At 33.8% G+C, this 13,669-nt stretch overlaps 1 protein-coding gene across 1 annotated transcript in view; it reads right to left on the reverse strand.

Moving 5' to 3' along the window:
• The window catches only part of LOC119258252 (probable ATP-dependent RNA helicase DDX60), a 36,162-nt gene that overhangs the window by 14,683 nt on the left and 7,810 nt on the right, over positions 1-13,669 (reverse strand). The window contains exons 6-16 of the mRNA XM_054701127.1: positions 13,098-13,217; positions 12,498-12,593; positions 10,647-10,762; positions 9,898-10,034; positions 9,267-9,376; positions 9,063-9,167; positions 8,342-8,467; positions 4,766-4,893; positions 2,838-2,993; positions 2,060-2,204; positions 64-216 (exon numbers count right to left, since the gene is read on the reverse strand). Coding sequence (XP_054557102.1) covers positions 64-216; positions 2,060-2,204; positions 2,838-2,993; positions 4,766-4,893; positions 8,342-8,467; positions 9,063-9,167; positions 9,267-9,376; positions 9,898-10,034; positions 10,647-10,762; positions 12,498-12,593; positions 13,098-13,217 — 1,392 coding nt within the window. The remainder of the gene's footprint in view (positions 1-63; positions 217-2,059; positions 2,205-2,837; positions 2,994-4,765; positions 4,894-8,341; positions 8,468-9,062; positions 9,168-9,266; positions 9,377-9,897; positions 10,035-10,646; positions 10,763-12,497; positions 12,594-13,097; positions 13,218-13,669) is intronic.

The raw sequence follows: 13,669 nt of genomic DNA on the forward strand, positions 1-13,669 counted from the left end.
CCCTACTCAGTCCAAAGAAAGAAGGGGGTGCTGTTAGTACAGTTATACTCAAATGTCACCAACCTTAATGTAATTCTGTCTGAAAAGCAACTCTACAACTTCTCTTTCTGCATGTTCCATTGAACCATGATGAAATCCAATGCCCCTTTGTAATAGATCGTGCAGCTTATAGCCTTGTCTTGTTTCCATCAGTTTATTTAAGAGCTCCGTTAAAGTCTGAAATCACCAGAGTTTAAGATAATAAATGAAATTATGTATCTTTGACTTTAACAATGAAGTAAGAGTTAAAAGATTGTTTAGAAATCACTGCAGAGTTAGACACACTTTTAAAAAGAGTAGTTGTGTTTTATCCCAGAACCTGAAGCCTATCTGAACAATAAAATGCCTGATAAGTGGCATTTAAACAGAATAATTCCACAGTGCCTGGCATTCATGCTTGGTATCTGATACAGGGAACACAATCCAACTTCCTATGTGATGATCGTGTCTTCATTTCCTCATTGGAAACATACCCCATCTTGTCCCCCCTATGCACTGAGTGTTAAAGCATTGCTCCCAAAGTGTTAAAGCATTGGTCATAGCTCTAAGGAACTGACTAAGGGCTCCAACTCAGTTTGGGCAATGAACAATGAACGGAATAGTTACGAATTCTAAGAGATGGTTGAGCTCTGTGAGGCTAGCTCCAGAGTGCTCTGAGGCTAATTACCAAAACCATGCAGCCAAACTTCTCAGCTTTGACTGATTTTCTACCACCCCCACTTGTTCTATTTTTGCTGTTGATTTGTACCTATTTTAATGTCTCCTTTATCACCTCTCTCCCCTGCTCTTTCTTTGTGTTCCTGTCTTTCTGTGTTTATTATCTTTGTGTATATTCACTTTGTTTCCTTCCCCTATTTTTTCCTCTTTCATTAAAATCTCCTATGTCTGTTTCTTTTTGTCTCTCTATGTCAGTCACTGTTATTTCTTCTTTCCTTCTCTTTCTCACTTTTTTTCTTTTTCCCTCTTTTTTCTCTCCCACATTCTGCTTCTCTTTCTCCCTCTCTCCTATGAGTTAAAGAAGCAAGCATAAACAAGTAATGAGCACAGTTCTCTGACTACTACATGAATGATGATATTAACCAACAAATTTATGAGCACACATTGTTTAGGAGGTTCTAGAATTAAATTTTTGAAGGAGATGTGGGGTACAGGAGAAGTAGAATACAATAATGACTCTAGAGATACCAGTTTGAAAAGCTATGTACAAGGTAGATACAAACAGAGGAAGAACTTTCAGAAGACAGATGCATCTGACTTTGAGAAAGGTTGCTGCTCAATCCTGTAACTCAGAAGAGATTTTTCATTTAATTTTTGTACTTCCATCCACATAAAGAATAGTTATAATTAAATTAATGACGGAAATCTCACAAGGTAAAAAGGTTCTAGATGTTGGAATCATACCGCTGCAGGATTCTTCATGCTGTTTTTAACAGCTACATAAGCTTACACAAATTCTCTAAATTTCTCCAATCTCCAACTCTAGTTTCCCATCTATTGTTTCAAGGCTAATGTGCATTAAGGGTGTTGTGCACCTTTAAAATTGTGTATTGGATGTCAATATTGACATATACACATATTTTTATGGGCTGAATTGAGTTCCTCTTAAAATTCATCTGGAAAGTTCCTAAACTCCAGTATCTTAAAATATGATTGTATTTGGAGATTGGGTCTTTACAGAGGTAATTAAGTTAAAATGAAGTCATTATGGTAGACCCTGATCCAATATGGCTCATGTTCTTATAAGAAGAAAATTGGACACAGATACATACAGAGAGAAGACTGTGAAGATAAAGACAGAAGACGGTCATCTACAAGCCAAGAAGAGAGACTTAAACAGTTCTTTCCTCACAGCCCTCAGAAAGAACCTGTCCCACCAGCATTTTGTTCTTGAACTTCTTATCCTCCATAACTGTGAGAAAAAACATTTCTGTTTAAGTCACTTAGTCTGTGTTATTTTGTTACAATAGTGCTAGCAAACCAATACCCATGACCAAATTTATCTCAGTTTCTTTTCTCTTACCTCATCATCCACAGCTGTATCATCAGCATAGCTACAGTCTGGAGAAATTTCAGTGTGTGTTTCAAGATATTTTTGCATTTCCTTCTTTTCAGCCTTCGATATAATTTCTCTCTGATGCTTAGCATCTGAATCTAAATGTGAAGAACTGAATATAAAGTATCAGGAAAATCAATGAATATACTGGTTATAGCACTTATTTTTTTAATATAAGATTATGTCTATAAATATCAGGTAAAAAAATGTCAAATTATTCAAACCCAAAATACAATTACCTCTATTAGATATTTATCAGGCCTTAAATAAATTAAACCTAACTAAACTAAATTAAATTACTTGCATATCTGTTTACCATATAAGCATATTTTAAATGTACGCATTAACATGCACTTAACAGGAAACAAAAACAGTCTACTTCTCTTATCTCTCATGCCAAACAAATATTTATTTTATATATCTAATAAAATTCTATTTGTGACATTAAACTTGATGAAAAAGTCAATTTGCAATTTCTAAAAAAACATTTGTAATTTGTACTTCTAAAATAAAGGAAGGAGGCTAATACAATGAAGAAAATTATTTTAAAACATTGCATAATTATCAAAATATTCAACAGTTCTCTCCTGCATGTGCCCCCAAAAGTGAAGTGCAATTAAATTTATGTCACAAAACCATAAAGCCATATCTTCACATTATGGAAACAGATCTGAATTATAAAAAGAGCTGAACACTCATTTTTTTATTAAATATTTAATTTCACAATTCAAATAGAAACACTTACACAGCATCTTTCCTTTTTTGAGACTTCTTCACTGTCAATACATCCATGTTCAAACTTTTCTGTTTTTTAGAATTTGGACCATTATTAGTATTTTGCCGTTTTTTCAAATTGCGAAAAAGTTCTAAAGCTAATGCTTCCACTTCACGAATGTTGAATCTGGATTAAAAACATGGGACAGTTTTTGAAAATTGTGAGTTCATATCACTGTCAACCTGTTCGCTTTAATAAATAAATTTTTGGCAGCAATAATATTTAGGTAATATTATTCTGTTTATATTTATTTTGCCCTTTCAATTCCCAATTCAGAGTGTGTGATTAGAAGAAGAGATTACAATTTTCCAAACAGGCTCATTTTTAAATTATAATGAACAAAATGATTGTTTATGTAAGGGTTTTTTCTTTACTGGATAAAACTGCTTCCTTCTCCATTTTAAGACACTCCCTATCTTAAGATCACAAAATACTCCTGAAGCAGATTAGTGATTTGTTGTGCTCTTAGCAAGTATTCATTTTCACCTATTAAATGCAGTTTGAATTAGGGATTTTGTTTTGTGATACCTTTGATGAATAATTTTGTACTTCATACTCTGCTCAATCTTTTGTCTTTGTTCAAAGGTTTTCCTATTCATTACAGGTAAAATGAAATGCATATTCTTCCTATGGGACTTAAATGACCTGAGATTACTCATTTAATTATAAAGTTTGCATATTTATTGATTTTGTTTTTCCCCATTAAAGTGATACATTAAACTAAAGCCAAAAAAGATTTTTCTTAGCATATTTTATGCTTTTTAAGATAATAAAAACAAAACCTACTAAAATAATATTTAGTGATTATTATGTTAAAAGATGGCTGTTAGTTAATTTGTTCTGGCTAATTTAGCATTTGATATTTTAATCAATATCTTTTATAAGTGGATATAAACATTCATACACTTCATTTATATACATATATAAGACCTATAAAAGGGTGGGTATATATACATATACAGATAAATTATATAAAATTCATAAATTAAAGTAAATTCAACCCATAGTTATTCTTTTCTATCATACATATGATACATATGAGATCTATAAGTTACATACAAAATAGAAATGAGGAAGAAAGCTTACATAAAATCATGTACATTTTGTTCATAAGTTTCTCATGTGTTAGTTTGTGTAGGAGAAGGTCATGTTTGGTTTCAAATTGGGTGGAATAAATTAGATCTAAGTGCCAAGTCCTTCCCTCTTTTCTCTGCCTAGCATAACTACACTTTGAGACCAGTTCTTTCATGAAAATGTGTTGGAAACACCCAGGCCGGGCCTCCCTGGTAACTCAAGGGGTTAAGCACAGCATTGTGAAGCTGTCCGCAACCTCTGCAGCAAGAGTTGGTTCCATGGTCGGTGATTCCTGACCAGCCAGGGAGCTACGCACATGGTGCAGCAGACCTCTCCTGTCTTGTCCACTGCTCCCCTCAGCAGTGTATTTCAGTAGATCTGCCTGTTCTGTTTCCCACCCTATCTCTGGTGAATCCTCTCTCACACACATGCCCATCCACCCCCCACACCTCTGGCCTGTACCCCAGTTCTTGAATAAATAAATAAATCTTTAAAAAAAAAAGAAAGAAAAGAAAAACCAAGGATTGTATCATTATTTCTAATAACTAATGGGCTAGAGAATTCTATGGCACTAAACTATGCAATTAGAATTTGAAATATAATTTAATCAAAGAAGTTTTCCTTCCTCTCACACTATTATAGCCAACTTGGTACAATAATTTGACTTTAATATAAACAGATTTAAAATTCCTCAAGATTCTAATAATATGAATCAGGTTATAAATCCTTCATCAATTATTCTTTTCACAAGACTTCAATTCCCACAATGTAAAATATAATATATTAAGTTGAATTTCAATATCATATCCACAGACATTACTTACATAAAAAATATTGCAGGCAGCCTGTCCATTGTTTTCAGTTTTTCCACAAAACGTGGAAACATTTTTTGTTTGTCACTTTCTGCACAGTCAAACGTTTGCGGTTTAAGGAAATTCAGTAACTGATTCACCTGAATAAAATTATAGGTAACAAGCAGATCAGTAAATATTTGTAAATGTGGATAAAAGATAACATCAGCTGACATTTGAGACTGAAAATCCAATAGACAAAGCTGAGTGCATTTTCTATGGAAGAAGTTTAGAATTTTATCTACATCATGCACTACATATTTTTAAATAAAACTAAAATCTCAGAAAACTCACAGGATATATTTCCATATTATTGTAAGCAAGTCTGTATACCATTGCATAGTCTATTGAAGGGGATGAAGACTGTCACAAATAGATGTTAGTTATGACCAGGGTGCGTATGGGGTACAATATGCATTACTTTCACATAAGTAGAATTAACATTGCTCAGAATTCTAAAATACAAATCACAGATTATATGTCTTCCAAATTTGTCATTTTATTTTTTCACCCAAACCAGTATTGAAAGGGACATATTGAAGAATGTATTAATAACAAAACTAAAAATGGCAGTTGCAAACCAGGGTGTCTGGAAAAACCAGGAAACATGAACAAATAGTATTATTTAAAAGGAGAATTTAGCTAACTTCCCAAGCATTTAGGAGCCCAGCCCTGAGAGACATGACAGATCAAGTATTGAACCAGATGGTCTACTGATGATAGTCTTAAGCTGTGTGTAGTACAATATAACCTTAAGAAGAAATGAGATACAACTGCTTGAATTATCCAAACTATATGTGTCATTTTTCCTTACCTTTTTTGCTTATGTTTATGTGATTTATACAATTTACCAATTTATTGAATAATTAAATGCATCTTATAAATTCAAACAAGCTCAGCACAATCTTGTTATTTCCTCTCCTCCATCTGCTGCATCAGCCTGAAGAAGCCCCTCTCAGAGTCATCCATGCTATTGTGAGGTAGAAGTTGATCAACACCACAAGAAGCTGGAGATTTCAACCTTCCTTGCCCTGAGCCTGTGGCCTGTGAGATGACCTCCACCAGACCTCAGTATCTCTAGCTTCAGTAGAGAAAGCAGAAATATGAAAGGAAATCCCTGAGGTGCAGTTTGTTCTGCCTTTAAATAGAGGGCTGTTTTGTTTTTTTGTTTTGTTTTGTTTTGTTTTTTTTGGTAATACTGTTGTCCAATATTTTGAGAAAAAAAATTATCTGTTATGTAGTTATTCTGTAGACAAAATGTAATGGAAAGAGATATGTCAGTACAGAAGAAAAATATGGAATTTCCTGAAAGTTATAGTAATCCTTTTGAATGTGTTACCTGGACTTTCAAGACTGTGAGAGAAATTTTTAAAAAGCAGTAAATGAGAAGAGGATTTCTAATTATGAAAGGCACTGCTGGCTGCCATGAGCCATGTCATAAACTCATAAGGAAGGAAATCCTAGTGCTTGCTGCAGAGGGTAATGAACGGAAGTAGTTGGAGCCCAGAGGTTTGCTGCTTTGTAAGAAATTGTAAATTAAGAGGACTTCCCTTAGAAAATTTAGTTTAATCTAGGCTGGCATTTAAGTATCCAAGTATGTTGAAAGTCAGGTAATATCATTGGTACACCTAAGATTCTTAGCCCTGACTAAACATTAAAATTATAGATAATGTTTTCAATTTCCAGTGCCCCAGACCCTTGTAAGACAAATCAAATCAGAAGGGAAACCTGTACTCCTATGTTCATTGCAGCGCTATTTGCAATACTCAAGCTATGGAAACAACCTTAACTGCCCCAAGTCAGATGAGTGGATCAGTGTGATATATATACACAAAGAAATATACATACTCAGCAATCAAAAAAAGATAGACTCTTGCCATTTCAGCAGCATGTATGGAGCTGGAGGGGATGATCATAAGCAAAATAAATCACAAGGAGAAAGACAAATACCCAACCGTGGCAATTGTATGTGGAATATAAAGAAACCAAAGGGTCAGATAAAGCCAAAGAACTACCCCTAGAAAGGTGACTGAAGAACTGAGGCTACCCAAGAGGAGTTGGTGAAGAGAAGTGAACCAAATGGCAATGGAGTACAATGGACTATGGTGGTTGACTATGGGTATTTTGATGGTGGGTGCAGTGTGGTATGTGGGAAATCCTATTCTCATAAAAAAGTTACAATGATATAGTTATAATGATATAAATTATAATGATATAAACAACGAAAAAAGTTATAATGATATAAATCAATGTTACCTCAATCAAAACAAAAGGGGGGCCTCCCTGGTGGTGCAGCGGTTAAGCGCTGTGAAGCTGTCCACAGCCTCTGTAGCACAGGTTCGATTCCTGGCCGGCCAGGGAACTACCCACATGGCGCGGCAGACCTCTCCTGTCTCGCTCGCTGCTTCCCTCAGCAGTGTATTTCAGCCAGTCTGCGTGTTCTGTTCCCTGCTCTGTCTCTGGTGAATCCTCTCACCCTCCCACGCATCTGGCTTGTTGTACCCCAGTTCTTGCATGCATGAATAAGTAAATCTTTAAAAAAAAATAGGGGCCCACATGCAGAGTGCTTTGTCCAAAATATTTTTTAAAACACCAATCGAATCAGAATTTTTAAAGATGAGACAAAACTCCACAGGTGATTTCAAAATGCAATTATGTTGACAAGATTCATTGAACAAAATAGCATTTATGGCACTAAGTGGTTTTCAGACTTTCAAATCAGGTAGTCAGCCAAAGTCAGTGTGCAATTAAAATTTAAAGCAAAGCATGGGTTGCTTTTTAAGAGGAATGAGAGGACAGGAAATAGGAACAGATTGAAATCTTATTTTTATTAACTGAGCTTGTGCTAATGAAGAAATGATCAGATCTTAACCAAGACTTAGGGCCCAAAACGTTAAAATTATTTGCAATTGCATGTTAGTATATGTGAATGAGTTGAACCATATTGCTTTCCTTATAACTGTTCAGTTAATTAGCTCTAGGTAACTTTGGACATGTGCTACTGTTCATGCGAAAGAAATAATTTTTAAAAAGTGAATTATCATCAAGTTTTTCTATGATCAGAAAAAAAATGTCACAGAAAATATCTTAAAATAGTAAGATAAATAATGCTTCAAATTTCTCCTATCTAATTTGTTGGCAACAGTGAGAAAGTGGGCATTCACGTATCAAATAACTGAATGGTCACGCTTGGGGAAATACTAGCAGGGAAAAAACAAGGAAATAACCCAGTAGTGTCAGAAAATGGAGAACTCCTATCTTCTATGAAAAAAATTGCCCAACTTTAGTTTTATTATCTCACTGTGACTCAAAAAGAACATGGTACCAGCATGTGTGGGTTGTCCAAGCTAGAGGTCAAGTAGTAACTGTTTGCATTTTTCCACATGTAGCTAACAAAATTTAGGGTAAAATTGCAGTGCATGGTTATGAGATAGCCATCTTCAAATCCTCACGTATTTTTTGGGTGATTCACCAGTAGTGAAGAAGTCCAATTCATTCCATATTTTTTTTTTTTTTACTATTTAAGTGAATCTAAAGGGTTTTAATTACCTTGCTTGGGTCCCGCTCAACCCAACAAATCATTTCCTTTTTAAGTTCCTCTTCATATTTCTTCACATCAGCCTTTTTGATGACTAATTTATTTTTGAAGCAGCTGAATTCTTCAGGTTCTAATTCCTTGAAAATGAAGAATCACAAATCCCCAGGAAAATGAAGTCATCACTCCTTTAAAGTTTTCCATCTACATCACTATAAAGCAAATTCCTCAAGTGATCAATACCCATTTAAATTCAGGAACAAAGTTAACTGCTTATAAGGTGGTAGTTTTGTTCTCTATATAATGGTAACATATTATTCTGTTTTATTAGAAACTACTACATACAATTATTTTTAAGACTGCAGTTTGTTTTAGAGGCAAAAAATCAAATTGTCTAATATGTTTATTTTTAAAAAATACATTTTCTTCCCATTGCAATGCACTATTCTAAGCATTTTACAAATAAAAATTCAGTTAGTCTTCATACAAACTCTACGAAGTAAAGCATATCTTTTTTAGCAGGGAGAAAAAGTAGATAGAGAGAAAATTTAATTTGCCTCTAGTTTATAATCTTAACAATGAAATATGCTGCCATTAGCTATATCAGAATAAATGTGTTTCATCAACTTGCTCATTATAGATGAACTCTCATAGTCAAAGAATTAGAGATGTCATAGTGTATAGTGAGTGTGTGCATACACACACACACACACACACACACAAACACACACAAACCTGCATTCTTGGCCATTCTGGCCAAATGTGTACCATAGCATCATAAAACAGTATGCTTTCCCGAGGGGAAAATCCAAGGTCTAAAGGGATTCCACACTTCTTTATCTAAGAAACATAAAATAAGAAATTACTAATTTTGTATCTCATATGCAGATTTTTAACAATATAGATAATTAGCCATTTTCCAAAGTGGTTGATACTTACATGATTGACAGTAAGTGCAGCAAATGGGTGATAATGTTCAATGAGAAATTTATTATCCTTTAGGGAACACACATACTTTTCAACATCATTGTATCGCTCTTTGTGCCACACTGTAAATACAGAATTGAAAAGATCAATAAGATCTGTTTACTTTCTAAACAAGGATGTAATCTGATTTTACAACTGCAAGCAGACATAGGGAGAATTATGAAGGAACCCACTGGAAACAGAGCTATGCACTGGGGAAAAACCTTGAAATATAAGTATTCAATGTACTTATACTGTATCTGCGTATCTGTGCTTTACTTTTTTCCTGCTCATAGTCTTCAACTGTAGTCTATCACTTTTTTTTAATGCAAGAAATTGACATTATTTCAAAATAGATAATTTTGGGGAAATTTGGAACTTCAAGTTTAATACATCCACTAATTACTACCTGTGTGGATTTCAGTATGTTGCTTCTCCTAAGGCCAAGTCTCTTACTTTATTTTCTTTTAGGGGAAAATAAAATTGATTTCAAAGTTAGAGTAAGGAACAATTTGTATTAATATATAAAACTTTAATATGTTGCAAGCATGTCCAGAGCTCAAGAATTCTGAGTTCTTCTTCTCTTACGTTAAAATAGTCATACCCAGTCTAACTCTGTATGATGCAACAGTTCTTTTTTTTACTGGTTTCTTTGAACCTTTTGAGACATTTTGTGAAGGTCTGGAATTTTCCATTGTGCTCTCAACATGTTGCCAGTATCTTTTTGTTAACGCCAACCACCTAGTTATTAAAAAGAGAAAAGTATTATATTGTCACAGAAAAAAAAATCACTTTCTAAGAAAAATCACTGAAATGCGATTTTTAAAAAATAAAAATTTTCCCTAAACTTTGAATATATTGAAATTACATTTATATTCACATAGTTTACTCAGTTCCTACTGCTATATAATCATCAAGAACTGATATTTTGCAATTCCCCCATGAAATACACTACCAAATATAGCAGTCATATCTATTTCTACTGCAGGTATTAACCAATTTTGTAAACATTTACTGGTATTTTGCATAGGAAAGTCATGGGTATAGTATATTGGAAGAAGAGGTATAAACTGCCTTTGAAAATTCTCTGTGAATCTAAACATCAAAATATAAACAGGCAAATTAAGTAACTCTCAATAAAATTCTTGCCAGGTAACTGTGTAAATTACATTTAGTCAAAGGGTAAAAGGAAATGTTTTCTAATTAAATATAACTGAAGAATATAAGTGTTACTTTGTGTGTGGGTAGGGGGTTGTGTTTGTTTGCTTTAGATATTACCTTAAATAATCCATGAGTGGGTAAAATTTTCCATCTATCAGTGGAGACAATAATGAATATAAAACACAGACTTACTCAGTGAGATGGTCAGGATTACTGATAGTAGCAGAAAGTGCCAGAAAGGGACACCGAATCATAACTAGAAGATGTTCCCAAACTTCTGCTCCAAATTCTCCCCCAAGACAGTGAACCTGGCAAGATGGTTATATAGCCTCAATAGAAAACCAGTTAAAGTTTTCCCCAAAATGTTAATAGATTGTGTTGTCAGAAATTTCTATTTCCTTCTTCTCCCACATTCAGGAAAGTTTATTTACCCACTGACAAAGTGGTTCAGGGTCCAACATAATTGAGAAGCATTAAAGTAAATTTGAGGGCCTCCCTGGTGGCGCAGCGGGTTGAGCGCAGCGCTGTGAAGCCGTGCAGCTTCTGCAGTTTAGGTTCGATCCCGGCCGGCGCGGGAGATTCCCACATGGTACTGCAGACCTCTCCTATCTCGCCCGCTGCTCCCCTCAGCAGTGTATTTCAGTGGAAATACACTTCTGTTCCCCACTCTGTCTCTGGTGAATCTTCTCACTCTCCTGTACACCTGGCCTGTACCCCAGTTCTTGTATGCATAAATAAAATAAATAAATCTTTTTAAAAAATAAATTTGAGACTTCAACCATAAAATATCTAGAGATGACTTGCTTTATTATGTATTACAACAGGCTGAATTTTAAAAGAGTATTACATGCCATGGTAATAATCCTCAGATACAAGAATGAGTAAATGAAAGAACATATATTATCTTATTTACAAATAAAATATTGGTTAAATTATGAAGACTCTCATAGATATAACATCTCTAAAAGTAAAGAAGTGTTGGCACTAATCTCATCACTGCAATAGAAATAAAAATATTGGAAATAAATTAACTCCTCCTGTCTTCAGTCTGCACAGGTACATACAAAACTTTTTCAACGTGAGTTAGAAATATAGAGAAGCCAGGAGGCTCCTGCCTGTAATGGGGGCAAAATGAGAGCAGTGATTGACCATATTTATTAGTTTGCCACAATGATATACACAATTTCAAAAATATATGGGAGGAACAACTTTGTAAGGCTTGGTCTTAAATAAATGTCTGTAAAATTCTAAAGTAATAATAAACTTTTTAGTAAAATAAGATCCTTGTGCGTGTTGTACACTATATTTCACATAATAATAAATGAGGAAAAATTAAATAACTCAATTTCCAAAGCCCTGATTTTCCCTGAAGTATTTATCCTTTATAGATCGCTATGAAGCAGGCACTGTGGAGAGGTAAGGGAAAGCATTCAGGGAATTTTCAGTCAAAATAGAAGAAAAAGAAAAACACATATAAAGGACATCAGAAATACACTGATAACAAGATCTCTTTAATAAATACATGAGTTGTATTCATTGTGCTAAAGGGTGATTAACTCAGAGATAAATATAGGAATTTACAAGGATGAAAACCTTGCTAGGAGACACTCAGTATTTTAACCAAAGAGGCAAAAGATAAAATTTAATTTTACACAAACATTTTGTGGCTTAGTCATCAGTGCATACATGGTGAAAAGTAAATAGAAAAGTGCCATTTAAAAGAAAATTGGCTTAGAGGGATAGAAGTTCTCCGCCTAAAAAAAATAAAAATGCCTATTGCTAATCATTGGCATATCCAATGATTTTTAAGATAATTTTCTCAGTTACTATTTCTCTTAATCTAATATTTGTCCCATTTTTCTCCTTCCAAATATCTTGTAAATCTGCCACTTTATGACACATAATCTATGCCCTCCATAAGTGGAATTAATGGCTATTTTAATAACTACCCACACAAATGCCATCTTTATTGAAATATACAAGTTACATATTTTATATACATAAAAATATGTAGCCAAGTAAAAGTAATGTAAGGCAGCATACCTCATCAAATATGACATATCTCATCCTTTTCACCCACTTTTGATATTGAGGAGCTAATAAGAGTATTTCTAAACACTGAGGCACTGTCACCAATATCTGTTGAAAAAAATTCAGGGAATCATTACCTTGATTTTTTTGTAAAAGTTGCAGCTTTAACTTCTAAACATTCATTAAATATTTTACATGACACAATGCATAGGTTGACATTGCCATTAAAACAATAATCTCATTTGTGGAAAAATAAATTGGATTTATGTAATATATGTATTGTTGATACATTCAAAAGAAATTAACCTGCTTTCATTAAGGAAATATTTTCCCATACAGTACATTGAGAATATAAAAACATCACACTTGAAAAAAGCTGCTTCATGTTGAAATTTCAGAATAGAAAAGCACTTTACTTTGTATAGAAAATACAATTATTTGGATAGTGACCAATTTATTAAGTACGTAAATCATATAAATAATTTATTTAAATGTACATTTATTTTAGGGATAATTATAAATTTATTTTATCCTATATTAATACATTACAGTGCCTACTGGAATGCCATGATGTATGTTATTATTCAGTATGTGTGCATGTCTGTGACGTACCCGACAATTTAAGGCATCATTACGGTAATCTCTTGTGAAAACTCCACACAATGCCTTTCCACTGGGCTGTGCTTTGGTAAATAATTCATCGATAGTTCTCACCACTTGGTTGACAAGAGCCTTAAGTAATAAAAGACATAATCTAATATTGAGACATTACTAACAACACTGAAAAAACTTTTGAAAGCAAAGCAATGTCTGGAATAGTCTACATGCAAGATACCACAATAGCAATTTGTATAGTTCTTGATAAAAGAATTACTTTGCAGCAAATGCTTCCTACTGGCTCCACTTTAAAGTTTTGCTAAATATCATATTTATCATGCAGTGTTTATTGTCATGATGGCCAGAAAACAAACACCAACAATTCTATGCCACATCAGTGTGACAGGCGTGTATACGGGAGAAATTAGACGATGTTCTTCTGCAATTGTCTAGTTGGCTACTCAATGATCAGCACAGTTAAAAGGTCACTATGTTTGTTTAGTGAAAGAAATGGATCATATGATAGATTCCACTCAACATTAACATTCATAATCTCTTCTTTCAGACCTGCAATTAAGTCATAGGGA

The sequence above is a fragment of the Talpa occidentalis genome, unplaced genomic scaffold (genome assembly GCF_014898055.3).
Source record: "Talpa occidentalis isolate TD23 unplaced genomic scaffold, MPIMG_talOcc4v2.1 talOcc4.4, whole genome shotgun sequence".
Lineage (NCBI taxonomy): Eukaryota > Metazoa > Chordata > Mammalia > Eulipotyphla > Talpidae > Talpa > Talpa occidentalis.